This window comes from Entelurus aequoreus, linkage group LG20 (genome assembly GCF_033978785.1).
Source record: "Entelurus aequoreus isolate RoL-2023_Sb linkage group LG20, RoL_Eaeq_v1.1, whole genome shotgun sequence".
Taxonomy (NCBI): domain Eukaryota; kingdom Metazoa; phylum Chordata; class Actinopteri; order Syngnathiformes; family Syngnathidae; genus Entelurus; species Entelurus aequoreus.
In genome coordinates, this window is record NC_084750.1 from 42,315,301 (window position 1) to 42,341,986 (window position 26,686).

The 26,686-nt window shown below is 38.2% G+C and overlaps 1 protein-coding gene across 1 annotated transcript in view; it reads left to right on the top strand.

The window, feature by feature from the left end:
• LOC133635736 (neuropilin-1a-like) overlaps positions 1-22,928 on the top strand; it is a 179,648-nt gene extending 156,720 nt beyond the window's left edge. The window contains exons 8-9 of the mRNA XM_062028986.1: positions 22,689-22,698; positions 22,795-22,928. Of these exons, the coding sequence (XP_061884970.1) occupies positions 22,689-22,698; positions 22,795-22,928 (144 nt within the window). The remainder of the gene's footprint in view (positions 1-22,688; positions 22,699-22,794) is intronic.
• The last annotated feature ends 3,758 nt before the right edge of the window (positions 22,929-26,686 follow it).

A 26,686-nucleotide genomic window follows, 5' to 3' on the forward strand; every position in this document is an offset into this window, starting at 1 on the left:
CTTTTGGAAACTATTAAGGTATGTAAATAAACATTTACATAATCTTACTGTGTAAATAACTTATTTGTTACTGTTTGAACGCCACATTTTTACTTCTTATCATACACAGTGGGTCCATGACGATGACTTCTGTTTTGTTTAAGCAGCCGTTTTACTGCCGTGTTACAGACACTGTTTGGAAACTATTAAGGTATGTAAATAAACATTTACATAATTTTACTGTGTAAATAACTTATTTCTTACTGTTTGAACGCCACATTTTTACTTCTTATCATACACAGTGGGTCCATGACGATGACTTATGTTTTGTTAGAGCAGCCGTTTTACTGCCGTATTAGACACCTTTTGGAAACTACTAAGGTATGTATATAAACATTTACATAATCATACTGTGTAAATAACTTATTTCTTACTGTTTGAACGCCACATTTTTACTTCTTATCATACATAGTGGGTCCATGACGATGACTTATGTTTTGTTAGAGCAGCCGTTTTACTGCCGTATTAGACACCTTTTGGAAACTATTAAGGTATGTATATAAACATTTACATAATCTTACTGTGTAAATAACTTATTTCTTACTGTTTGAACGCCACATTTTTACTTCTTATCATACATAGTGGGTCCATGACGATGACTTGTGTTTTGTTAGAGCAGCCGTTTTACTGTTGTATTAGACACCTTTTGGAAACTATTAGGGTATGTAAATAAACATTTACATAATCTTACTGTGTAAATAACTTATTTCTTACTGTTTGAACGCCACATTTTTACTTCTTATCATACATAGTGGGTCCATGACGATGACTTCTGTTTTGTTTGAGCAGCCGTTTTACTGCCGTATTAGACACCGTTTGGAAACTATTAAGGTATGTAAAGAAACATTTACATAATCTTACTGTGTAAATAACTTATTTCTTACTGTTTGAACGCCACATTTTTACTTCTTATCATACACAGTGGGTCCATGACGATGACTTATGTTTTGTTAGAGCAGCCGTTTTACTGCTGTATTAGACACCTTTTGGAAACTATTAGGGTATGTAAATAAACATTTACATAATCTTACTGTGTAAATAACTTATTTCTTACTGTTTGAACGCCACATTTTTACTTCTTATCATACATAGTGGGTCCATGACGATGACTTATGTTTTGTTAGAGCAGCCGTTTTACTGCCGTGTTACAGACACCGTTTGGAAACTATTAAGGCATGTAAGGCACTTGATGATGTCGTTGTGGCTTATGCAGCCCTTTGAGACACTCGTGATTTCGGACTATATAAGTAAACTTTGATGGATTGATTTGTTGTTGTGTAAATAACTCATTCCACAACGTATATATCTGCGGCTAATATACGGAACCATCTTTTGCCTTGTAAAATGTAGTGGGCGTGACTTTATAGCCCGGAAAATGCGGTACAAGTTTGCAGTCGTGGGCAAAGAAACATCTGCCTGAGTTTGAGTCGTGCCGTGCCTTGCAGATGTCATTATTACCAATCAGTCTGGCAGCTCCACTGCAAGACTCTTAAAGACCATTGTGACTCTTTTCTATGTGGGATAATAGTGGAGAGAAGGCCGTGTCACTGCAGTCATTCCATGAAATGTTGAGTGGCCCTCACACACACACCTGCTGTCTGTGGGTAAATACTTCTATTTAAGTTACACACCTGCTGTCTGTGGGTAAATACTTCTATTTAAGTTACACACCTGCTGTCTGTGGGTAAATACTTCTATTTAAGTTGAACAAGCTTTAAGATGGATCATACACTACAGTCCAAGTAATGGATTGTAGTCCTTTTCTCTCCCTGCCACTCTCACTGCGGTGTATGGAGAGAGTGTGTGTGTGTGTGCGTGTGTGCGTGTGTGTGTGTGTGTGTGTGTGTGTGTGTGTGTGTGTGTGTGTGTGTGTGTGTGGAGGCGCTGCTGTGAAGGCTAATAAAGTGTGTGTGTTTCTGTTGGCCAGAGGAGAGATAACTTCGTCCTTGGCTCGCTCATAACCTCATCACACTCTCTCATGGACATAACTCATGTGCTGGCTTGGCGGGGAGGAAACACACTTTGTAGTACTCATTGTGTACTTGTACTGCATGTATGTAGGACTCATTGTGTACTTATACTGCATGTACGTAGTACTTATACTGCGTGTATGTAGTACTCATTGTGGACTTATACTGCATGTATGTAGTACTTGTACTGCATGTATGTAGTACTCAATGTGTACTTGTACTGCATGTACGTAGTACTTATACTGCGTGTATGTAGTACTCAGTGTGTACTTATTCTGCATGTACGTAGTACTTGTACTGTGTGTATGTAGTACTCAATGTGTACTTGTACTGCATGTATGTAGTACTTGTACTGCGTGTATGTAGTACTCATTGTGGACTTATACTGCATGTATGTAGTACTTGTACTGCGTGTATGTAGTACTCAATGTGTACTTGTACTGCATGTACGTAGTACTTATACTACGTGTATGTAGTACTCAGTGTGTACTTATTCTGCATGTACGTAGTACTTGTACTGTGTGTATGTAGTACTCAATGTGTACTTGTACTGCATGTATGTAGTACTTGTACTGCGTGTATGTAGTACTCATTGTGGACTTATACTGCATGTACGTAGTACTTGTACTGCGTGTATGTAGGACTCATTGTGTACTTATACTGCATGTATGTAGTACTCATTGTGGACTTATACTGCATGTATGTAGTACTCATTGTGTACTTATACTGCATGTATGTAGTACTCATTGTGTACTTATACTGCGTGTATGTAGTACTCATTGTGTACTTATACTGCATTTATGTAGTACTTATACTGCATGTATGTAGTACTCATTGTGTACTTATACTGCATGTATGTAGTACTCATTGTGTACTTATACTGCATGTATGTAGTACTCATTGTGTACTTATAATGCGTGTATGTAGTATTCATTGTGTGCTTATACTGCATGTATGTAGTACTCATTGTGTGCTTATACTGCATATATGTAGTACTCATTGTGTACTTATACTGCATGTATGTAGTACTCGTTGTGTACCTATATTGCGTGTATGTAGGACTCATTGTGTACTTATACTGCATGTACGTAAGACTCAGTGTGTACTTATACTGCATGTACGTAGTACTTGTACTGCATGTATGTAGTACTCATTGTGTACTTATACTGCATGTACATAGGACTCAATGTGTTCTTATACTGCATGTATGTATGACTCATTGTGTACTTATACTGCATGTATGTAGTACTCGTTGTATACTTATACTGCATGTACATAGGACTCAATGTGTACTTACACTGCATGTTTGTAGGACTCATTGTGTACTTATACTGCATGTACGTAGGACTCATTGTGTACTTATACTGCATGTACATAGTACTCATTGTGTACTTATACTGCGTGTATGCAGTACTCATTGTGTACTTACACTGCATGTATGTAGGACTCATTGTGTACTTATACTGCATGTATGTAGGACTCATTGTGTACTTATACTGCATGTATGTAGTACTCAATGTGTACTTATACTGCATGTATGTAGTACTCAATGTGTACTTATACTGCATGTATGTAGTACTCATTGTGTACTTATACTGCATGTATGTAGTACTCATTGTGTACTTATACTGCATGTATGTAGTACTCATTGTGTACTTATACTGCATGTATGTAGTACTCATTGTGTACTTATACCGTATGTTTGTAGGACTCAATGTGTACTTATACTGCATGTACAGTATTTTTCGGAGTATAAGTCGCACCTGCCGAAAATGCATAATAAAGAAGGAAAAAAAAATATATAAGTCGCACTGGAGCCCGGCCAAACTATGAAAAAAAACTGCAACTTATAGTCCGAAAAATACGGCATGTAGTACTCAATGTGTACTATATAAATGCACACAAATATGTGTACTATATACACATGAGTTTTTTTTAGCATGAATTGATTAAAGTGGACCCCGACTTAAACAAGTTGAAAAACTTCTTGGGGTGTTACCATTTAGTGGTCAATTGTACGGAATATGTACTGTACTGTGCAATCTACTAATACAAGTTTCAATCAATCAATCAAAGTCACGGGCAAGAAAAGAAGCAAAATAGGATACTGATTGATTTTACTCGGACTGATACAGGTTAGTCCAGATAGAATTATAATAGTTACATATAAAAGTATCCTGAAAAACTGCCAAGACGAGGTAGAAAATATTACCAAACATACTGTAAACTAAAGCCGCTGTCTCTCTTTGTGCAAATAAGAATATCCTTTAATAATAATATCCTTTAATAATAATATCCTTTAATAATAATATCCTTTAATAATAATATCCTTTAACATTTTCTGTGCGAATGTTTCGCATTCATCTTGTTTTTTTCGTCCTCCCAGAAGATGAAATTGCTGACTACATCACAGCGGTCTCTCATTCTGCCGCAATTTCAAAGCTCAATTGTGTGGCCGAGAATATCCCAAAATGCTGCTATTACCAGAAGATCCTAAGAGGAGTTGTGGGCAGAAGAACAAGATAGTTGCTGGAAGTCTCTGTGCCGACATCATGGCCTCCATTTGTGGCTCCCGGGAGACAAAGTGTTTCCTTTACAGGCAAACATACACTTGTGATGTTTTCTAGCGGCCGCCATTGACCGTCTGCAGGGAGCCTCCGTCAAGGTGACAACAATATTGCGAGCGTACTAAAATATGACAACGCTGAGTCAGCTCTTCTCCGACAGTAGGGCGGGGGCCACTTCCACATGCACCAACAAGGTATGGCCAAACTTTTGACACGTTATAACGCCACCTTTAAAATGACTATTGTATTTTCTGGGCCATAAGGCGCAGCGGATTATAAGGCACACTGCCCATGAATGCTCTATTTATTAAAATCTTTTTTCATACATTAGGCACACCGGATTATAGGATGCATTAAAGGAGTCATATTAGCACTGCTGACCTGTCTCCGCTCGGGATGGTCTCCTGCTGGCCCCAATATGGACTGGACTCTCACTATTATGTTAGATCCACTATGGACTGGACTCTCACTATTATGTTAGATCCACTATGGACTGGACTCTCACACTATTATGTTACATCCACTATGGACTGGACTCTCACTATTATGTTAGATCCACTATGGACTGGACTCTCACTATTAGGTTAGATCCACTATGGACTGGACTCTCACACTATTATGTTAGATCCACTATGGACTGGACTCTCACACTATTATGTTAGATCCACTATGGACTGGACTCTCACTATTATGTTAGATCCACTATGGACTGGACTCTCACTATTAGGTTAGATCCACTATGGACTGGACTCTCACTATTATGTTAGATCCACTATGGACTGGACTCTCACTATTAGGTTAGATCCACTATGGACTGGACTCTCACTATTATGTTAGATCCACTATGGACTGGACTCTCACACTATTATGTTAGATCCACTATGGACTGGACTCTCACTATTATGTTAGATCCACGATGGACTGGACTCTCACTATTATGTTAGATCCACTATGGACTGGACTCTCACACTATTATGTTACATCCACTATGGACTGGACTCTCACTATTATGTTAGATCCACTATGGACTGGACTCTCACTATTATGCTAGATCCACTATGGACTGGACTCTCACTATTAGGTTAGATCCACTATGGACTGGACTCTCACTATTATGTTAGATCCACTATGGACTGGACTCTCACTATTAGGTTAGATCCACTATGGACTGGACTCTCACTATTATGTTAGATCCACTATGGACTGGACTCTCACACTATTATGTTAGATCCACTATGGACTGGACTCTCACTATTATGTTAGATCCACAATGGACTGGACTCTCACTATTATGTTAGATCCACTATGGACTGGACTCTCACACTATTATGTTAGATCCACTATGGACTGGACTCTCACACTATTATGTTAGATCCACTATGGACTGGACTCTCACACTATTATGTTAGATCCACTATGGACTGGACTCTCACTATTATGTTAGATCCACTATGGACTGGACTCTCACTATTATGTTATATCCACTATGGACTGGACTCTCACTATTATGTTAGATCCACTATGGACTGGACTCTCACACTATTATGTTATATCCACTATGGACTGGACTCTCACTATTATGTTAGATCCACGATGGACTGGACTCTCACTATTATGTTAGATCCACTATGGACTGGACTCTCACACTATTATGTTACATCCACTATGGACTGGACTCTCACTATTATGTTAGATCCACTATGGACTGGACTCTCACTATTATGCTAGATCCACTATGGACTGGACTCTCACTATTAGGTTAGATCCACTATGGACTGGACTCTCACTATTATGTTAGATCCACTATGGACTGGACTCTCACTATTAGGTTAGATCCACTATGGACTGGACTCTCACTATTATGTTAGATCCACTATGGACTGGACTCTCACACTATTATGTTAGATCCACTATGGACTGGACTCTCACTATTATGTTAGATCCACAATGGACTGGACTCTCACTATTATGTTAGATCCACTATGGACTGGACTCTCACACTATTATGTTAGATCCACTATGGACTGGACTCTCACACTATTATGTTAGATCCACTATGGACTGGACTCTCACACTATTATGTTAGATCCACTATGGACTGGACTCTCACTATTATGTTAGATCCACTATGGACTGGACTCTCACTATTATGTTATATCCACTATGGACTGGACTCTCACAATATTATGCTAGATCCACTCGACATCTGGGGGGCGACATCTGCGGTCCTCTCCAAGGTTTCTCATTGTCCCATTGGGTTGAGTTTTTCCTTGCCCTGATGTGGGATCTGAACCGAGGATGTCGTTGTGGCTTGTGCAGCCCTTTGAGACACTCGTGATTTAGGGCTATATAAGTAAACATTGTTGATTGATTGTTGATTGATTGACATTGTATTATTATTTTCTAAATTCTCTAATAACAAAAGTTCCTTGGGTGAATAATGTAAACTCACTACACCGGTATGTTTTAGTGTTTTCATGGTGAGTTCACTGACAGATATAAGTAAGAACTTTACACTACTTTATATTAGAAATGGCAACAGTGGAGGATGAATGTCACATAACAAGAAGATAGAGAAAAAGAAGAAGCAAAGGCGGACTCGCGCAATTTTTCAGGATTCATGCAGATCCCAAATACAGATCAGCAGGTGCCAGAAGGTAAGAAAAGTTGCTTTTGCATAATAAAATGTGCCACGCCGTCCCAAAATGGTCAAAAAATACTAATAGTTTAAAAAAGGATATTTATTTATTTTTTAAATTTTAGGCAAATTGATGCATTTTAAAAACAATGTCAGTTAAGTTATTGTTTGTTTTAAGTTGATCAATCAATCAATCAATCAATCAGAGTTTATTTATAGAGTTCTCAATCTCAAGTGCATCAAAGGTTCTGCATAATCAACATCTTCTGATCTGAAACCCACATCCAGGCAAGGAAAAACTCCAAAAGCCCAAAACGGGAAAAAGAAACCTTAGGAAGGGGTTGCAGATGTGGGGACGATTAAAAAAAAAATCTAAATAGTTGTTTTATATTTTTAATTATTTTGTTATATTTAATGGTAATACGGCTATAATGTTATGCAGAGGTGTACGTAGAACAATTTTTATCGACAAATGATGTATAGTCGTAACGGAGACGGGGGCGTAAGAGGAAATAATTAGCAAGCACTGCACTAAATCTACCTGCAAAGCAACCTAGACTTTGTTCAGGACCAGGAAGGGAAAACCTGCAGACCTGGATCCAGACCACCATCTAAAACTACATTTGAGACATGTTGGGGCCCCGGGCCTTCAAGGTGATCTGTGCATTGAATAATACTCACTGGAAGGAAGACATGGAGCCCAGATCCAGATCCTCACGTCAGCCAATCACCTGTCTCACACCTGCAGATGACAAATTGCACAATTAAAGGAAATATGGATTCTTTCATCCCCGCTGCAGATGAAGGTCTGAATCGCTGTTGATTCTTCGGATGGAGTTTATTGATGGAGGTGCGTAATAACAACAGAATTATACTTGGATGGATTTTTTGCATAGATTTAGCGAGGCGGCAACAAATGTAACGCTTTGGTGCGCAACACAGAGTACACAAGGTTTCTGAAACAAGTGTTCGTGGTCCTTCATGGATTTATTGTGGCCAAGTCTTTTATTTGGGCAGAAGTCAAAAACAAGGTTTGCTTGCTGCAAAAAAAAAAAGTCAAATTAACTTTATTAGAGGCCTACTGAAATGCGATTTTCTTATTTAAACGGGGATAGCAGATCCATTCTATGTGTCATACTTGATCATTTCGCGATATTGCCATATTTTTGCTGAAAGGATTTAGTAGAGAACATGGACGATAAAGTTCGCAACTTTTGGTCGCTGATAAAAAAGCCTTGCCTGTACCGGAAGTAGCGTGACGTCACAGGTTGTGGAGCTCCTCACATCTGCACATTGTTTACACCAGCAGCGAGAGCGATTCGGACCGAGAAAGCGACGACTTCCCCATTAATTTGAGCGAGGATGAAAGATTCGTGGATGAGGAAGGTGAGAGCCACATTGATGTAACACATGGCTTGGTATTGTCTTGCTGAAATAAGCAGGGGCGTCCATGATAACGTTGCTTGGCTGGCAACATATGTTGCTCCAAAACCTGTATGTACCTTTCAGCCTTAATGGCGCCTTCACAGATGTGTAAGTTACCCATGCCTTGGGCACTAATACACCCCCATACCATCACACAAGCTGGCTTTTCAACTTTGCACCTATAACAATCCGGATGGTTCTTTTCCTCTTTGGTCCGGAGGACACGACGTCCACAGTTTCCAAAAACAATTTGAAATGTGGACTCGTCAGACCACAGAACACTTTTCCACTTTGTATCAGTCCATCTTAGATGAGCTCAGGCCCAGCGAAGCCGACGGCGTTTCTGGGTGTTGTTGATAAACGGTTTTGGCCTTGCATAGGAGAGTTTTAACTTGCACTTACAGATGTAGCGACCAACTGTAGTTACCGACAGTGGGTTTCTGAAGTGTTCCTGAGCCCATGTGGTGATATCCTTTACACACTGATGTCGCTTGTTGATGCAGTACAGCCTGAAGGATGGAAGGTCACGGGCTTAGCTGCTTACGTGCAGTGATTTCTCCAGATTCTCTGAACCCTTTGATGATATTACGGAGCGTAGATGGTGAAATCCCTAAATTCCTTGCAATAGCTGGTTGAGAAAGGTTTTTCTTAAACTGTTCAACAATTTGCTCAGGCATTTGTTGACAAAGTGGTGACCCTCGCCCCATCCTTGTTTGTGAATGACTGAGCATTTCATGGAATCTACTTTTATACCCAATCATGGCACCCACCTGTTCCCAATTAGCCTGTTCACCTGTGGGATGTTCCAAATAAGTGTTTGATGAGCATTCCTCAACTTTATCAGTATTTATTGCCACCTTTCCCAACTTCTTTGTCACGTGTTGCTGGCATCAAATTCTAAAGTTAATGATTATTTGCAAAAAAAAAAATGTATCAAATATGTTGTCTTTGTAGCATATTCAACTGAATATGGGTTGAAAAGGATTTGCAAATCACTGTATTCCGTTTATATTTACATTTAACACAATTTCCCAACTCATATGGAAACGGAATTTGTATTTTTTTTGCCTGTGTTTTCATACCTGCACATTGCCTGCAGTCTCTGCAACCCCAGACAATCGGCACCAACAAAGAACTCAATAGGCCTACAGTAGCACACATTTTTACGGGCGCACTTTGAAGAGCCTTGCAGGAAACGTCAGAAATAGGATTAGGAACAACTGATTATATTTCGGGGGAGATCCGAATCAAAACGGTTCTTTTCTATTGCTTTTCTAGTCGGAACAAGATGTACGCCGCAATATGTTTACGACTGGGGGGAAAAGACAAAAGTAAATAGTACCTAAGCTTACAAGCTCTTTTGGTTCCACGACCGAGCTCTTCACCTAAAAACATTCATACTTCAACCAACCGGATGCATCGCCTGCAGGCCATTATTGGCTTGTTTACTATTTCTCTGGCAGTTTGAGTTGGAAGACAATATGAGGACGACCTCATGAGTCACAGAGTGAGAGTGAGTGGGTGTCATCATCCGCCGCTCAGTGCAGGTTTGTTCCGATCAGCGTCTTCCTATGGGGTTGTTATCTCCTGGCAGAGAAGGCCAAGGAAAGGATCGTTGAGATCTGTTGTGGGTTCTGTCGTGTGCTGAAGCAGGACCGGGGAGATGGCACCACCATCAAAAAGACCGGACTGATGCGGGTCAAGGAGATCATTGTTTTTTAATAAGTTACCAAATGTTGCTTAGTCTTTCATAGCCAGGAAACACATGCAGACATTATTACCACCACCGGGGCCAAAACCAGGATTTGACAAAAAGGCTGAAATCATGGCTGTCCCATCACCATGTGGATGATATTACCTAGGAAAAAAATCACAAAAACCAACTAGGGCTGGGCGATACCTGGAATATACTCGATATATCACGGGTTTGTCTCTGTGCGATATAGAAAATGACTATATGGTGATATTCCAGTATACGTTCTCATGCAGTTGCTTTTAGCTGCTGGCATTACACTGCAGGCTCTTCTCACTCACTCTTACATACGTCACATACTGTTGCGTGTGCAACGTCATACGCTCTCGCTGAGCAGAGAGGTAGCGGCATGGTGACGTTAGCTGTGATGCTAGCGGTGTGGTGCGAGTGGTAATAAGAGAGAGACAAGGTGCAAATGTGGTAACAAATTAAGGAAGAACAATTAATTCCCAAGAAAAACAGCAGGGGGTCCATCGTCTGGCGGTGGTTTGGCTTCAAGCGGGAAGATGTCGAACAGACAACCGTAATATGTCAAGTATGCGGCAAAAGCGTTGCTAGAAAAAGTAGCATTACTGCTAATTTGTAGCATCATTTGAAAAGTCACCCGTTAGAGAATGAGGAGTGCTTGAAACTCTGCATTGTCAGGACGTGGACTGTGGCGTGTTTGTTTTCCCGAGATGCAAGAGAACTTGGACCGGACATGGCGTGAGGGTAAGGACATCTTTTATTTGAACACTAACTACAAAATACGGAAGCAAACAAAAGGCACGCACAATGGCGGAGAACAAATTTGACTAATGAAACAGAAGACTAGCCCAAAAGCAATTAACTATGAACATGAAACAAAAACACTTACTGTGGCATGGCATGAAGCATGAACTATAGTAAACAGGAATCTCATGGGTAGCAGAGGTAGTATGGATAATGTCACCAGGACGATCAACAGAAACAGACAGGCTTAAATAGCAGTGACATGATTAGTGACAGGTGCGCGACATGAGGACGGGTGAAAACTAATGGGTAGTCATGGAAACAAAAACAATGGAGCGTAAACAGAAACTAAAGAGTCCAATAACTAAACAAAACAAAACATGACTAAAACAAAACATGATCACACAGACATGACACGCATGTCAACATCTCCGTTAGGTGCCACACCAACAAAATGCCCAAGCAACCATTTCCACATCAACACCATATGAAACAACTAGTCAACAACAGAAGGAGATAACGTCCGCAGGAACCTACCACATAGTGAAGGACATACACTATTTGATTTCCTATTATGCAGCTCATTTTTATTTGACACTTATTGAAATATCTTGTGTGACATCATGCACAAAAGTGCACTTTATTTGTTTCTAACTATTGTAGTGGCGTTCTGTACAAAAAGTGCACTTTAATTTAGTGTTGTTTTGATATGTCATCTTAGTGACATCATGCACAAAAGTGCACTAATAGCTTGTTTTAAAATGTCTCTGACAATCTTGCACTTTCTGTTTTGAAATGACATGAATGTTTGTGCCACTGCTTAATAACTCTTTAATAAATACACTTTTAGTTGTGATTTCCCTCTCTGCATGAAAGTTTAAAAGTAGCATATATTAATGCAGTATGAAGAAGAATGTTTTAATGTAGACACATAGAATCATCATACTGCTGTGATTATATGCATCAAGTGTTCATTCAAGGCTAAGGCAAAATATCCACATATATATGGTGGCCTAAAAATATCCACATACTAATAAAAGGCCATATCGCCCAGCCCGACAACCAACCCACTTTTTAAATTACTTTGCTGAAGTTTAGCGTATTAAACAATTTTAACATCTTTACAAATGGACAACATTTGATCTCCGACTCCAAGAATTCTACTGCTCACTAGTGTTACATATCTGAGTTATTGTGCAGAAATATGGGAAACAACTACAAAAGTACACTTCATTCATTAACTGTGTTACAAAAAAGATCAATTAGAATAATACATAATGTTGTATAAAGAGAACATACAAACACTTTATTTATTAAATCACAATTATCGAAATTCAACGATTTGGTGCATTTGCAAGAAGCTAAAATGATGTACAAAGCAAACTATAACCTGCTAGCCAAGAATGTACAACAATTCTTCTCAACAAAAGAGCAGAAATATAACCTTAGAGGAAAATCTAATTTCAAACATTTGTATGCACGTACAACACTTAAAACCTTTAGTATATCAGTATGTGGAATTAAATGATGGAATGGATTAAGGAAATCAGTCCAAAAAAGCACCAATATGATTCCGTTGAAGAGACTGTTCAAACTACAAGTGTTCACAAAGTACAAGAATTATGATGAACATCTTGAACCCATTTTTTTTTTTTACTGATACAAAGATTATTTATGTATTTAATATTTGCATGCTTACTGTGGTATATTATTTATTTATTATTTATTTGTTCACTGTTCTGTTACAGAGAACAAGTCAAATGGATACAATTGCTATGGTATGAAGAGGGGTAGGATTAAATAAGCTATGTTTCTTCCTACTCCTTTTCGGACGTGCTTTAATGAAACAAGTGGAATTGTGTGATGCATGACATTAATACATTGTATCGTATGCATGTTCCAAATAAACTGAAACTGGACTGAACTGAACCCAAGACATTGTGCTTTGAATTTCAAGGCGCCAGAAGTTAAAATGGGGAATCTGTCTTCATATTCTAATCAGTGACAAGAGTATGACGTGTCCAGGAATACTTGTCATTTAATAATCTACAATTGACATGACCCCCCCCCCCACGGACAGCAAAGCCCTACGGGGCGATACCTGACTGACATGATTATACCGACAGTGTTTCACATACATTTCAATCAGGTGAAACCAACATTAGTTATGTCAGTAAAATTGAATGTTATGTTAAAAACACGTTTCGGATCCAATAATGTTTAAAGGAGCCATATGTAAAAATCTGGCCAGATATGGGACTGCAATCTCAATGAAAATTCGGTAGTCCCCCCTCTCCCTGACTGAGGTTGCCAGACTCGCAGCCGAATCCAGCTGGATGGACTGGGCTACTCCAAGGAACTTCAAACTTCCACTGCCTCTTACTAGGGGTTGAGGTACTGGGACCATAATAGCTGAAAAGACAAGCGTTTTGTCAATAACAAATCTCTAACCAACACATTTTACACAGAAATGAGGCTATTTTCCTGAAGAAGTACGTCATGCCTGCGTACAATATCACAACAAATGGCAATCATATGGTTATTGTCAGTACCATCATAAAACAAAGACTTAAACCAACGACAACCAACGCTAGCAATGGTTGTACTGGTGAAAATAAATAGAGCATGTTTAGCAGCCTAATGTACGCCCAAAAGTAAAGAGGAGACATTTTACCAAGGTATGCCTATATGCTACTGTTTCAAACGTTTCAGATTGCCATATAACTTGGTGCATGTAGTCCACAATATGCAAACACCAATGAGGAATTATTTCATAATGTGATTTGGCTGTCTCCGTACGTTTCACATTGCCATGATGACAGCCGTGCTAATGTTGGAACCCATTTCCTCAGCGTATCAGCATATTGAGAAGGAAATAGGCACTGACACTACCCATATCCACTTAGGTTTTATTTGCCCAAAATATGTTTTGACCTGTCAGTTTGAATACACATCGACATGCAGGCTAACGGGCACATATTTCTACTGTTAGCCTGTATGTGGATGTGTCATTGACCGAGCATTAAACTAGGAGCGAAGCACCAACACACCGAGCATACTAGCTTTGTTAGACAAGATCATAGACTGTATTGGACAAAATAGTTTACATACCAAATGTCCATTTCCAAGTAATAAGAAAACGTAAATGCCTTACTTAGCTATCTAGTTTGGCGTCAGATGAAAAAATCTTCTCCGCTTTCAATCGTCTCCATCTTTCAAAGGCATCCCCGATACAAATCCTGGTTTTGTTCCTGGCTTTGTCATGAATAAGTTGAGAATGGTAACGAGGCCTTTTAGATTGACTAAGGTCTGACATGTTTAGTAACTTTACCAGTGGCAGTAGCCAGACGAGGATGGCGGTGCATAACTGTCAACCTGGATGTGACACACCCACTGACTTTTTAATTGGTCAAACGATGGAAGGCGGGGCATCGAAATGAAAACAATAACAATATTTTGGGGCTGTAAATCTAATTTTGAAATGAGCATATGCCGGATGAACTACCGTTATCAGTTATAAAGGTATTCAAATTACATTATGTTATTTATGTAGTTTGATCATTTTCCTCGACTTGTGCACTAACAACGTGTGGTTTATTTTTTTTTTACATATTTAGCATAATCTACAAAGATACAAATAATTGCTTTTGCGACATCTCGTGGGCACGTTTAGAACAGTTGTTTCTTACATTAAAACATTTTGGCTTATTTTTATACTTAGCAAACTCAACATTTTGGCTCATTTTTATACTTAGCAAACTCATCCCGCGGGCCGGATAAAACCTGTTCGCCGTACGTTTGACACCCCTGCTTTAGGGGGAACAAAAATATTTGGTGAGATTTTTCTCATTTCCGGGGTGGAAGCAAAACCGAAGGAAGTCGGGTTAGTGAGTAAATAAAGATAGCAGCTGTGAGACGATCAAACATCACTTTTAACGCCATCACACGGAACATGTTGTGTTTACGCTATTTTCAGGCTGGCAAGGTTGAACCACAGCATGTTTTATTATTTTACACACTTAGCATTTAGTAGGCTGTTAGCGTTAGCCAAGCTAGGTGCGGATGAAAAAACATTGTACAGTATTTTGCTTACTTTTAGTAATGGGTAAGCACAAAAATGAATGAGGGTATTTCCTGGAGAAGTAGCGCAGTGATCAAACTAAACATCTTACACTGCAAAAACTGAAACCTAAGTAAGTAATTAAATATGGTATATTTGCTTATTTTCTGTCTGATAAGATAATTCTTCTCACTAAGCAGATTTTATGTTAGAGTGTTTTACTTGTTTGAAGTGTTTTGGTCCTAAATGATCTCAGTATGATGTTACAGCTTGTTGCTGAGATTTGATGAGCTATATTGAGTAAAACATGCTTGAAACTAGAATATCAAGTGTTGCAAAGCTGTGTCATCAACACTCACAAGTATAAAACTACTTTTTTTAAAGTAATAATTTCTTATTTCAAACATGAAATAAAAAAAATCATGACTTTGACACAATTGTGTCTCATAATTAAAACAGATGACAGCCAAATGGACTTTGCGGTTTTATTTTCAATGAAACAATAGAACATAGGTACTCATATAGTAGTACAGTTGGCACAGTACAGTAAACTGACAGTTAATATTTAAACATTTGACATGTCAAACAATTTTGAACAGAAATAGTTCATGCACATTCAGATAAATTCCTCAAAATTACAATACAAAAAATGTTTGGCCAGGGGCCGGGCTGTATATATGCGCACTAATTGACTGAAAGAGCACGCACTTGGCGCGATGATGTCATGTTATCCATGGAAAAATGCATTTTTAGACAATATGATTTGCCTGAGCGGCTAGGAGACCCCGAGAGTAACAAGCGCTTGCCTTGTTGCCTTTCCATTAAGAACAATAAATTAGTTTTTAGTATAAGTTTGCTGGTTTCAAGAAATGTAATGCCGAGCGCATATCATTATGTCAAGATAATGGCACTAGCATTTACTTCATTTAAGAATATTTTTCAACATATTGAGAAAAAAGGTCTCTTTTTTTTCTACCAAGAAAAGTGCACTTGTTATTAGTGAGTATATACTTATTTGAAGGTATTTTTGGATTCATTGAGGTTAGCTAATTTGACTTGTTTTGGAAAGTCTTGACAAGCCAAATGTTCTTGTTCTATTGGCAGATAAATTTGCTTAGTTCAAGTAAAATACCCCTCATTTTTGTTTGTTTTTTCTTGTTTTTGAACACTGACTTTTTGCAGTGTATGAAATAAGGCTCGGCAGCCTCACTCAGTCTCGGACACATAAGAGATGGAAGCCGTGGATTACGCGCAATTTGAAGGCGGGACAATGAGCCTTAACGGACTTTGCATTCTGAAATTCTTCACCGGCATAAAAACTGACTCTGTTGACGAGCTTTTGCTGGGACAATGGCGACAGCTTACGCAAGTCTCTTGTCAATTGGACGTGCTCATACGGATCAATTCACTCAATTGTACTTCATCTTTCGAGTAGGCGAGCCTTTGAAAAACTGTAGAGTTTGTCTCGGTTCGGTCCCTTGATTATTTTTATTTTGTTGCTCTCTCCCACATTACCCCGGGGTACAGCACAGTCCGCTTTGGCCAACAAAAATGGCTACCGCGGCCCCACAATGCATTGCAAAATCACGTTCCCTTTCGAGCCCCGTATGGAAGAGTAATGCTAAAACTACAACAAGGCTGACCGGGCGGAAACAGTCCCAGCCATCAAATGAAATATGTATAAAATGGTTCGTTTCCCAGAGATAGTCAGAAAAATGTGAGCACCATGACATGTTATGTAGATCACAAGGAAGCGTTCTAGATCATGAATCCTAATGACCCCTTTAAGGGTAGGACAGACCACAGTCAACATTTGGTATCCAATCATGTATTTGTGAGGTCGGGTCGTAAAGATGACAGACGTAGAAGTATAAAGTGCACCTATTTGCTACCAGATGGCTTTTTAAATAAGCATTCTGTTCATTTCAAAACTGCAGATTCCAACCTGACAAACTTCCATTGTTGGCAAAATAAAACGGATCATCTGCCGCCTTTGTTGCATTTAAACTTTTATATTAAAACAATGAACACTGAATCAACATCTGTTTATTATTTTTCATATGAAATAAAAAACGCTTGGGAGAAGTTTAGGGTGTGATTGAAATGCTGAGTGAGTGAGAAAATGTGTGTGTGTCAGACGCTTGCCTCTGCCAAGCAAACAGGCCTGGAGAGAAGTCCTAAGACCAGCGTACTAAAGAACAATTGTCCAGTTTTAGGGATTTCATTTAAAGTACAATATATTGCCAAAAGTATTTGGCCAGCCATCCAAATGATGAGAATCAGGTGTCCTAATCAATTGGCCCGGCCACAGATGTATAAAACCAAGCACTTAGGCATGGAGACTGTTTCTACTAACATTTGTTGCTCTCACGAGATCAGTGTGGAACTGTCATTGGGTGCCACCTGTGCAACAAATCCAGTCCTGAAATGTCCTAAATATTCCAGTCAACTGTCGGCTTTATTATAAGAAAATGGAAGAGTTTGGGAACAACAGCAACTCAGCCACCAAATGGTAGGCCACGTAAACTGACAGAGGGGCCAGCGGAAGAATTATGGTGTGGGGTTGTTTTTCAGGAGTTGGGCTTGGCCCCTTAGTTCCAGTAAAAGGAACTTTGAATGCTCCAGGATACCAAAATATTGTGGACAATTCCATGCACCAGTGCACAAAGCAAGGTCCATAAAGACATGGATGACAGAGTCTGGTGTGGATGAACTTGACTGGCCTGACCTGACCTGAACCCGATAGAATACCTTTGGGATGAATTAGAACAGAGACTGAGAGACAGACCTTCTCCACCAACATCAGTGTGTGACCTCACCAATGCGCTTTTGGAAGAATGGTTGTAAGTTCCTAGAAACACACTCCGCAACTTTGTGGACAGCCCTCACAGAAGAGTTGAGGCTGTAATAGCTGCAAAACTAACTGACAATATGACCTGGTCCCTACACACCGGAGCTCTTGTAAAAAGAGCTCAGCAGCGCATGCACTTTTTGCGTGGGATGAAAAGAGCACAGCTGCCTCCCCCCATTCTAAAGAGGCACCATAGAGAGCCTGCTGACCAACAGCATCTCTGTTTGGACTGGAGCCTGCAATGCCTCAGACTGGAAGTCTCTCCAGAGAGTGGTGAGGACGGCAGAAAAGATCATCTGGACTCCTCGTCCTCCAAGGACTGTTTTCACTGCTGGACTCTAGAAAGAGGTCCCGCAGCCTCCGAAGCAGAACCTCCAGGTTCTGTAACAGCTTCTTCCCTCAGGCCGTAAGACTCTTGAACGCATCATAATTAAATAATCCCCTCAACTCCCCCCAAAAATGGATTAACTGGCTGGACTATAAAGACAATATAACATACATCCATAAACGTGGATGCATATGAAAAAGTGCAATACATTTATCTGTACAGTAATCTATTTATTTATATCTGCACCTTATTGCTCTTTTATCCTGCACTACCATGAGCTAATGCAACTAAATTTTGTTCTTATCTGTGCTGTAAAGTTCAAATTTGAATGACAATAAAAAGGAAGTCTAAGTCTAAGTCTAGTCTAAAAGGTGGACCCACATCATATTGACCCCTATGGGTTAGGAATGGGATGGCACTTCAAGTTCATATGTGACTCAAGCCAGGTGGCCAAATACTTTTGGCAATATAGTGTAAGTTCTCGACTTGTTGCGGATTTCCACTTTAAAGTCATTCTTAAACATTCCGTGTGGGTCATTTGCACATTTGGACGGAGTAGGCCACCAGACAACCCATGCAGTAATCAGCAATAATAAGCAGTATTGATTGGAGGTACCAAGAGAGTGACGAGCAGCACTTCAGTCCTCACACTGCAAAAAGTCAGTGTTCAAAAACAAGAAAAAAAATACAAAAATGAGGGGTATTTTATTTGAACTAAGCAAAATTATCTGTCAATAGAACAAGAAAATGTGGCTTGTCAAGACTTTCCAAAACAAGTAAAATTAGCTAACCTCAATGAACCCAAAAATACCTTCAAATAAGTATATTCTCACTAATAACAAGTGCAATTTTCTTGGTAGAAAAAAAAGAGACCTTTTTGCTCAATATGTTGAAAAATATTCTTAAATGAAGTAAATGCTAGTGCTATTATCTTGACATAATGATATGCGCTCGGCATTACATTTCTTCAAACCAGCAAACTTATACTAAAAACTAGTTTATTGTTCTTAATGGAAAGGCAACAAGGCAAGCGCTTGTTACTCTCGGGGTCTACTAGCCGCTCAGGCAAATCATATTGTCTAAAAATGCATTTTTCCATGGATAACATGATATCATCACACCAAGTGCGTGCTCTATCAGTCAATTAGTGCGCATATATACAGCCCGGCCCCCGGCCAAATTTTTTTTTATTGGAATTTTGAAGAATTTATATCAGGGATGTCCAAAATGTTTCCACTGAGGGCCGCACACTGAAAAATCAAAGCACGCATTTTGATATAATTTCATTTTCAAAACCTATACAATATACACTTTTTTATTTAACCTTTGGGCCTTCCTCAAGTTAGGTCCTAGGGACCCAGAAGGGTTTCAGTCTTAAAAAAGGTTAAAAATAATTCATATAATATATTTTTTTTAATTAAAAGCTTGAATCTCTAATTCAACTTCAGGTGAAAAAATAATAAAATATATATATATATATATATATATATATATATATATATATATATATATATATATATATATATATATATATATATATATATATATATATATATATATATATATATATATATATATATATATTACATTTTATGAGGTCTTTGTCAAAATCCTATTTGTTGGGGCAAAAATACAAATATACAATATTTTCCCCAAATATATTTTCAAAGTGGGATATTTGATGTGAAGTAATTGGATCCCTAAATAGGTCAATAATTCATAGCAAAATTGATTTTTTAATTCCACTAAAGTTCTTGGGGATCCAAAAGTGCTCCACTCAAAAAGGTCATGCTTTTTTTATTTTTTGCTTTTAATTTTTTTAATTTTTACAATCAACACTTAAATCTCTATATCAGCTTCAGATAAAGTATAATGTCATTCGTTTAGTATATTCATAATAACAATCAATATAATAATTAGTATTAGTATATAATTAGTATGTATTTTTTTGAAATAATTTTCATATTGTTCATGTTTTTTTATTTGTATTTATGTCCTTTTTGTCCTTAAATCAGTCAATAATTCATAGCAACATTGATTTTGATTTATTATTATTTTTTGATAAATTATTTTTAAAAAAAAGTGTTATTAGATTCAATTATGCAACGTTTTCTGATTGCATTTCACCTATTTGCTCTTTTATTTAAAACATGTTTTAGTATTTTTAGAATGATGTGCTGTGGGCCGGAAAAACATTAGCTGCGGGCCGCAAATGGCCCCCGGGCCACACTTTCGACACCACTGATTTATATGAATGTGCATGAACTATTTCGGTTCAAAATAGTTAGAAATATCACATGTTAAATGTTTAAATATTAACTGTCAGTTTGATGTACTGTGCCAACTGTACTACTATATGAGTACGTGTTTTCTATTGTTTCATTGAAAATAAAACAGCAAAGTCCATTTGACTGTCATTTGTTTTAATTATGAGACACAATTGTGTCAAAATCATGATTTTTTATTTCATGCTTGAAATAAGAAATGATTACTTTAAAAAAGTAGTTTTATACTTGTGAGTGTTGATGACACAGCTTTGCAACAGTTGATATTCTAGTTTCAAGCATGTTTTACTCAATATAGCTCATCAAATCTCAGCAACAAGCTGTAATATCTTACTGACATCATTTAGGACCAAAACACTTAAAACAAGTAAAACACTAACATAAAATCTGCTTAGTGAGAAGAATGATCTTATCAGACAGAAAATAAGCAAATATACTAGGGATGTCCGATAATGGCTTTTTTGCTGATATCCTATATTTTGATATTATCCAACTCTTAATTATCGATACCAATATCAACCGATACCGATATATACAGTCGTGGAATTAACACATTATTATGCCTAATTTGGACAACCAGGTATGGTGAAGATAAGGTCCTTTTTTTTAAAATTCATAAAATAAAATAAATAAAGTAAAAGCATTTTCTTGACTAAAAAATAAAGTAAAACAATATAAAAACAGTTACCTAGAAACTAGTAATTAATGAAAATGAGCAAAATGAACTGTTAAAGGTTAGTACTATTAGTGGAGCAGCAGCACGCACAATCATGTGTGCTTACGGACTGTATCCCTTGCAGACTGTATTGATATATATTGATATATAATGTAGGAACCAGAATATTAATAACAAAGAAACAACCCTTTTGTGTGAATGAGTGTGAATGGGGGAGGGAGGTTTTTTGGGTTGGTGCACTAATTGTAAGTGTATCTTGTGTTTTTTATGTTGATTTAATAAAAAATTAAAAATAAAATTTAAAAAAACAATACCGATAATAAAAAAAAACGATACCGATAATTTCCGATATTACATTTTAAAGCATTTATCGGACATCTCTAATATATACCATATTTAATTACTTACTTTGATTTCAGTTTTTGCCGTGTAAGATGGTTAGTTTGATCACTGCGCTACTTCTCCAGGAAATACTGTCATTCATTGTTGTGCTTACCCATTACTAAAAGTAAGCAAAATACTGTACGATGTTTTTTCACCCGCAGATAGCTTGGCTAACGCTAACAGCCTACTAAATGCTAAGTGTGTAAAATAATAAAACATGCTGTGGTTCAACCTTACCAGCCTGAAAAAAACACAACATAGCAAAAAATGAAATAATATAAGCAAAAATCACCCTTATTTGAGATATTTAATCTTACTCAGATTGCAGTTGTTGCAGTGCAAGGCCTCATCAGAAGTGGATTATCCACCAGACTGACCGCAGACTCACCGGGGACACGGACACCTGAGTTCTGCTATCAATTCCATGCTGATTTGAAAGAGGAAGCCGAGACTTAAGAGTTCAGAGTGGGGAAAAGGCTGTGAGGTGCAAATAGATACAAGAAATTGTTGAGAAGAGGAAAAAGCTGAGAGCAGCTGACTAGACTTCAGAGCAGAGGCAGAGTCCATCTGCCGCCGGTTGAAAAAGCTTGCCCTCGGTCTTGTGGTTCCTGCTAAGAGATAACGGGCCGCAGCTCCCGACACTTATCCCTCCGGCTTAATGTCCCTGCAGGCTGAGAGGAATGCATGGAGACGGATGGCTCCCTCCACAGCCGGGTCCCTCTACTAGAGAGATTGCATGCCTGATACTATCCTCCATCTCTCCACGTGTGACAAGCAAGCGGCATACCGCCCCCGCCTCCCAAACACACCACCTGCGAAAGCTCTCGGATCGATGCGACTCACCGACGTGCCGTCCGTCAAATGGCACACACAACACTGGCTCACCAGTTACTGAAACAGATCACTCAATCTGCCGCCAAACGGCGAGCATTTCCTCTACGCCAACCTTCTCGCTCTTTACCCACGCCCTTCACACGTGATGATCAAATGGGTGCTTCCAGAGTTCAGCAGGTGACCCCCCCAAGCCATTCCATCACATCCTCTCCTGCATTCTTTAATCACCCCAACCCTCCATCAACACATCCCACCATGCATCTTCCATCTCAGGACAGGACGGACCGCCCAGCTCCACCCCCGATGACGGCGTGAAGATGAAAAGTGACATCATCACCACCATGATTGCCCCGCAGGAGTTCCGCAAGGCTCCGTACTCCAAACAGTCCTTTTTCTGCTCTATATAAATAATATTCCTGGCGTATGTAAACATACTCGCGTACAAACACACGCTGATAATGTAGAACCTGTCCGGTGGCTTAGTGGTTGGAGTGTCCGCCCTGAGATCAGGTTGGTCGTGAGTTCAAACCCCGGCCGAGTCATACCAAAGACTATAAAAATGTATAATATAAAATATATATCAAATTTATAATAGCTATATTAGCCTATTATCAAAATGCCTTTAAAAGTCTTATGTTATAATGAAGGCAACACATGTGTCTATAGTACCTATATTAGCCTACTATCAAAATGACCTTAAAAATCTAAGTGTAATAATGAAGACAACACATGATATGTTTATATTAGCTACATTAGCCTACTATCTAAATGACTTTAAAAGTGTTATATAGGTGTTATAATGAAGACAACCTATGATGTAAGTGTCTATATTTTAGCTATATTAGCCTACTATCAAAATGAATTTAAAAAGGATTATATAAATGTTATAATAAAGACAACACATGATGTAAGTGTCTATATTTGCTGTATTAGCCTACTATCAAAATTACTTTGAAAGTCGTATATAAGTGTTAAAATGAAGACAACATGTGATGTAAGTGTCTATATGTGCAATATTAGCCTACTATCAAAATGACTCTAAAAGTCTTATATAAGTGTTATAATGAAGACAACACATGATGTAAGTGTCTATATTAGCTATATTAGCCTACTATCAAAATGACTCTAAAAGTCTTATATAAGTGTTATAATGAAGGCAACACATGATGTAAGTGTCTATATTAGCCTACTATCAAAATGACTTTAAAAGTCTTATATAAGTGTTATAATGAAGACAACACATTATGTAAGTGTCTATATGAGCTATATTAGCCTACTATCAAAATGAATTTAAAAAGGATTATATAAGTGTTATAATGAAGACAACATGTGATGTAAGTGTCTATATTAGCTGTATTAGCCTACTATCAAAATTACTTTGAAAGTTGTATATAAGTGTTAAAATGAAGACAACATGTGTGGTAAGTGTCTATATCTGCAATATTAGCCTACTATCAAAATTACTTTAAAAGTCTTATATAAGTGTTATAATGAAGACAACACATGATGTAAGTGTCTATATTAGCTATATTAGCCTACTATCAAAATGACTTTAAAAGTCTTATATAAGTGTTATAATGAAGGCAACACATGATGTAAGTGTCTATATTAGCCTACTATCAAAATGACTTTAAAAGTCTTATATAAGTGTTATAATGAAGACAACACATTATGTAAGTGTCTATATGAGCTATATTAGCCTACTATCAAAATGAATTTAAAAAGGATTATATAAGTGTTATAATGAAGACAACACGTGATGTAAGTGCCTATATTTGCTGTATTAGCCTACTATCAAAATTACTTTGAAAGTTGTATATAAGTGTTAAAATGAAGACAACATGTGATTTAAGTGTCTATATGTGCAATATTAGCCTCTTATCAAAATTACTTTAAAAGTCTTATATAAGTGTTATTATGAAGACAACACATGATGGAAGTGTCTATATTAGCTATATTAGCCTACTATCAAAATGACTTTGAAAGTTGTATATAAGTGTTAAAATGAAGACAACATGTGATTTAAGTGTCTATATGTGCATTATTAGCCTCTTATCAAAATGACTTTAAAAGTCTTACGTAAGTATTGTAATGAAGACAACACATGATGTAAGTGTCTATATTAGCCATATTAGCCTACTATCAAAATGACTTTAAACGTCTTACATAAGTATTATAATGAAGACAACACATGATGGAAGTGTCTATATTAGCCTACAATCAAAATGACTTTAAAAGTCTGACACAAGCAACGTTCCCTCTAAGGTGCGCGCCTGTGCAATTGCGCACTGCTCAAGCGTCCTCTGGGCACGGCAAATCTATGCCACGCACAAAATCAAATAAAAAAATAAGCGCATAACAATTTTCGACACACGGACACGACAGAGAAAACAGTTTTCGTCATCCTTGTTAAAATATTGTAACGTCCGTCGCGACGTTTTGAGGACATGAATTCCATTCATCACTTTACTGAGCAAAACTCTTTATGGTCGGCCATAAACACATCACCAAAACATTAGTAAAAAAAAAAGATATCTAGCAAAAGTGGTCATTTTCGGCTACTAGGGATGTCCGATAATGGCTTTTTGCCGATATCCGATATTCCGATATTGTCCAACTCTTAATTACCGATTCCGATATCAACCGATACCGATATATACAGTGGTGGAATTAACACATTATTATGCCTAATTTTGTCGTGATGCCCCGCTGGATGCATTAAACAATGTAACAAGGTTTTCCAAAATAAATCAACTCAAGTTCTGGAAAAAAGTGCCAACATGGCACTGCCATATTTATTATTGAAGTCACAAAGTGCATTATTTTTTTTAACATGCCTCAAAACAGCAGCTTGGAATTTGGGACATGCTCTCCCTGAGAGAGCATGAGGAGGTTGAGGTGGGCGGGGTTGAGCTGGGGGATAGCGGGGGGTGTATATGGTAGCGTCCCGGAAGAGTTATTGCTGCAAGGGGTTCTGGTTATTTGTTCTGTTGTGTTTATGTTGTGTTACGGTGCGGATGTTCTCCCGAAATGTGTTTGTCATTCTTGTTTGGTGTGGCTTCACAGTGTGGCGCATATTCGTAACAGTGTTAAAGTTGTTTATACGGTCACCCTCAGTGTGACCTGTATGGCTGTTGACCAAGTATGCATTGCATTCACTTCTGTGTGTGAAAAGATGTAAATATTATGTGATTGGGCCGGTTTATTGTCGCTCTGTACTTCTCCCTACGTCCGTGTACACAGCGGCCTTTTAAAAAGTCAACTTTCTGAAACCGGTATCGTTAATTTCTGATATTACATTTTAAAGCATTTATCTTCCGATAATATCGGCAGCCCGATATTATCGGACATCTCTACTTCTTAGACGTTACATGCGTTGTTTCAAGCTTAGCTATTACCATGCCTGCTCCCGACTTGCTCTCTGTGTGTAACATGTTTAGCCTCGTCCTTCAGTGATAATAATACATGACTGTCATACTTAAGATATGCAGTGTATTTGTGCTTGTTATTGTGTATGGAGACACAATAGGCTGCTAGCCGCTTGTCAGCCGGAGGACCACAAATAAGTACGAGTTAGAATGGTGGACTTGCTTTATGAGTTTTCACTACATAAGGGGAATAAAACTACCGGCACTAGGGGCCATTCTTGGGTGGCCCTTGGTATCACAGGGAGCTGGTGTGCGGCGGTATAAAAATGCAGAACTCAGTGTTAGCAATAAAATAGATATTCATTGTAAATCTTCTGCAGCCAGTGAAGCAATAAACATCCCCAAACACAATCAGCTGCTACTTTGCTGCTGCCTACACACCCGGGTTATTCTCTCTCTCTCTCTCTCTCTCTTGGACTGAAAGTAGAATTACTGCCTTGTTGTTGGATGCCTCCGCCAAGCCATCAAAGTGCAGTTTACATTCATGTCATCCAGAATTTACAATACATGTGCTGAAGACGCTGAGGGAATGTAATTACATGAATGAAATATGGAATACAAAACTTGATTAAGTCAGACCATCCACATGTTGGCCCGTCTTCTGCTACGTGCAGAATAATTGTCCACTATAACTGGGCCACATTTAGCTTGAGGCTATATTGACCTACAAATGATTGCCAATAAACCATATTATGGAGACCAAATCAACCACTGATGAACTAATACATAATAATGCA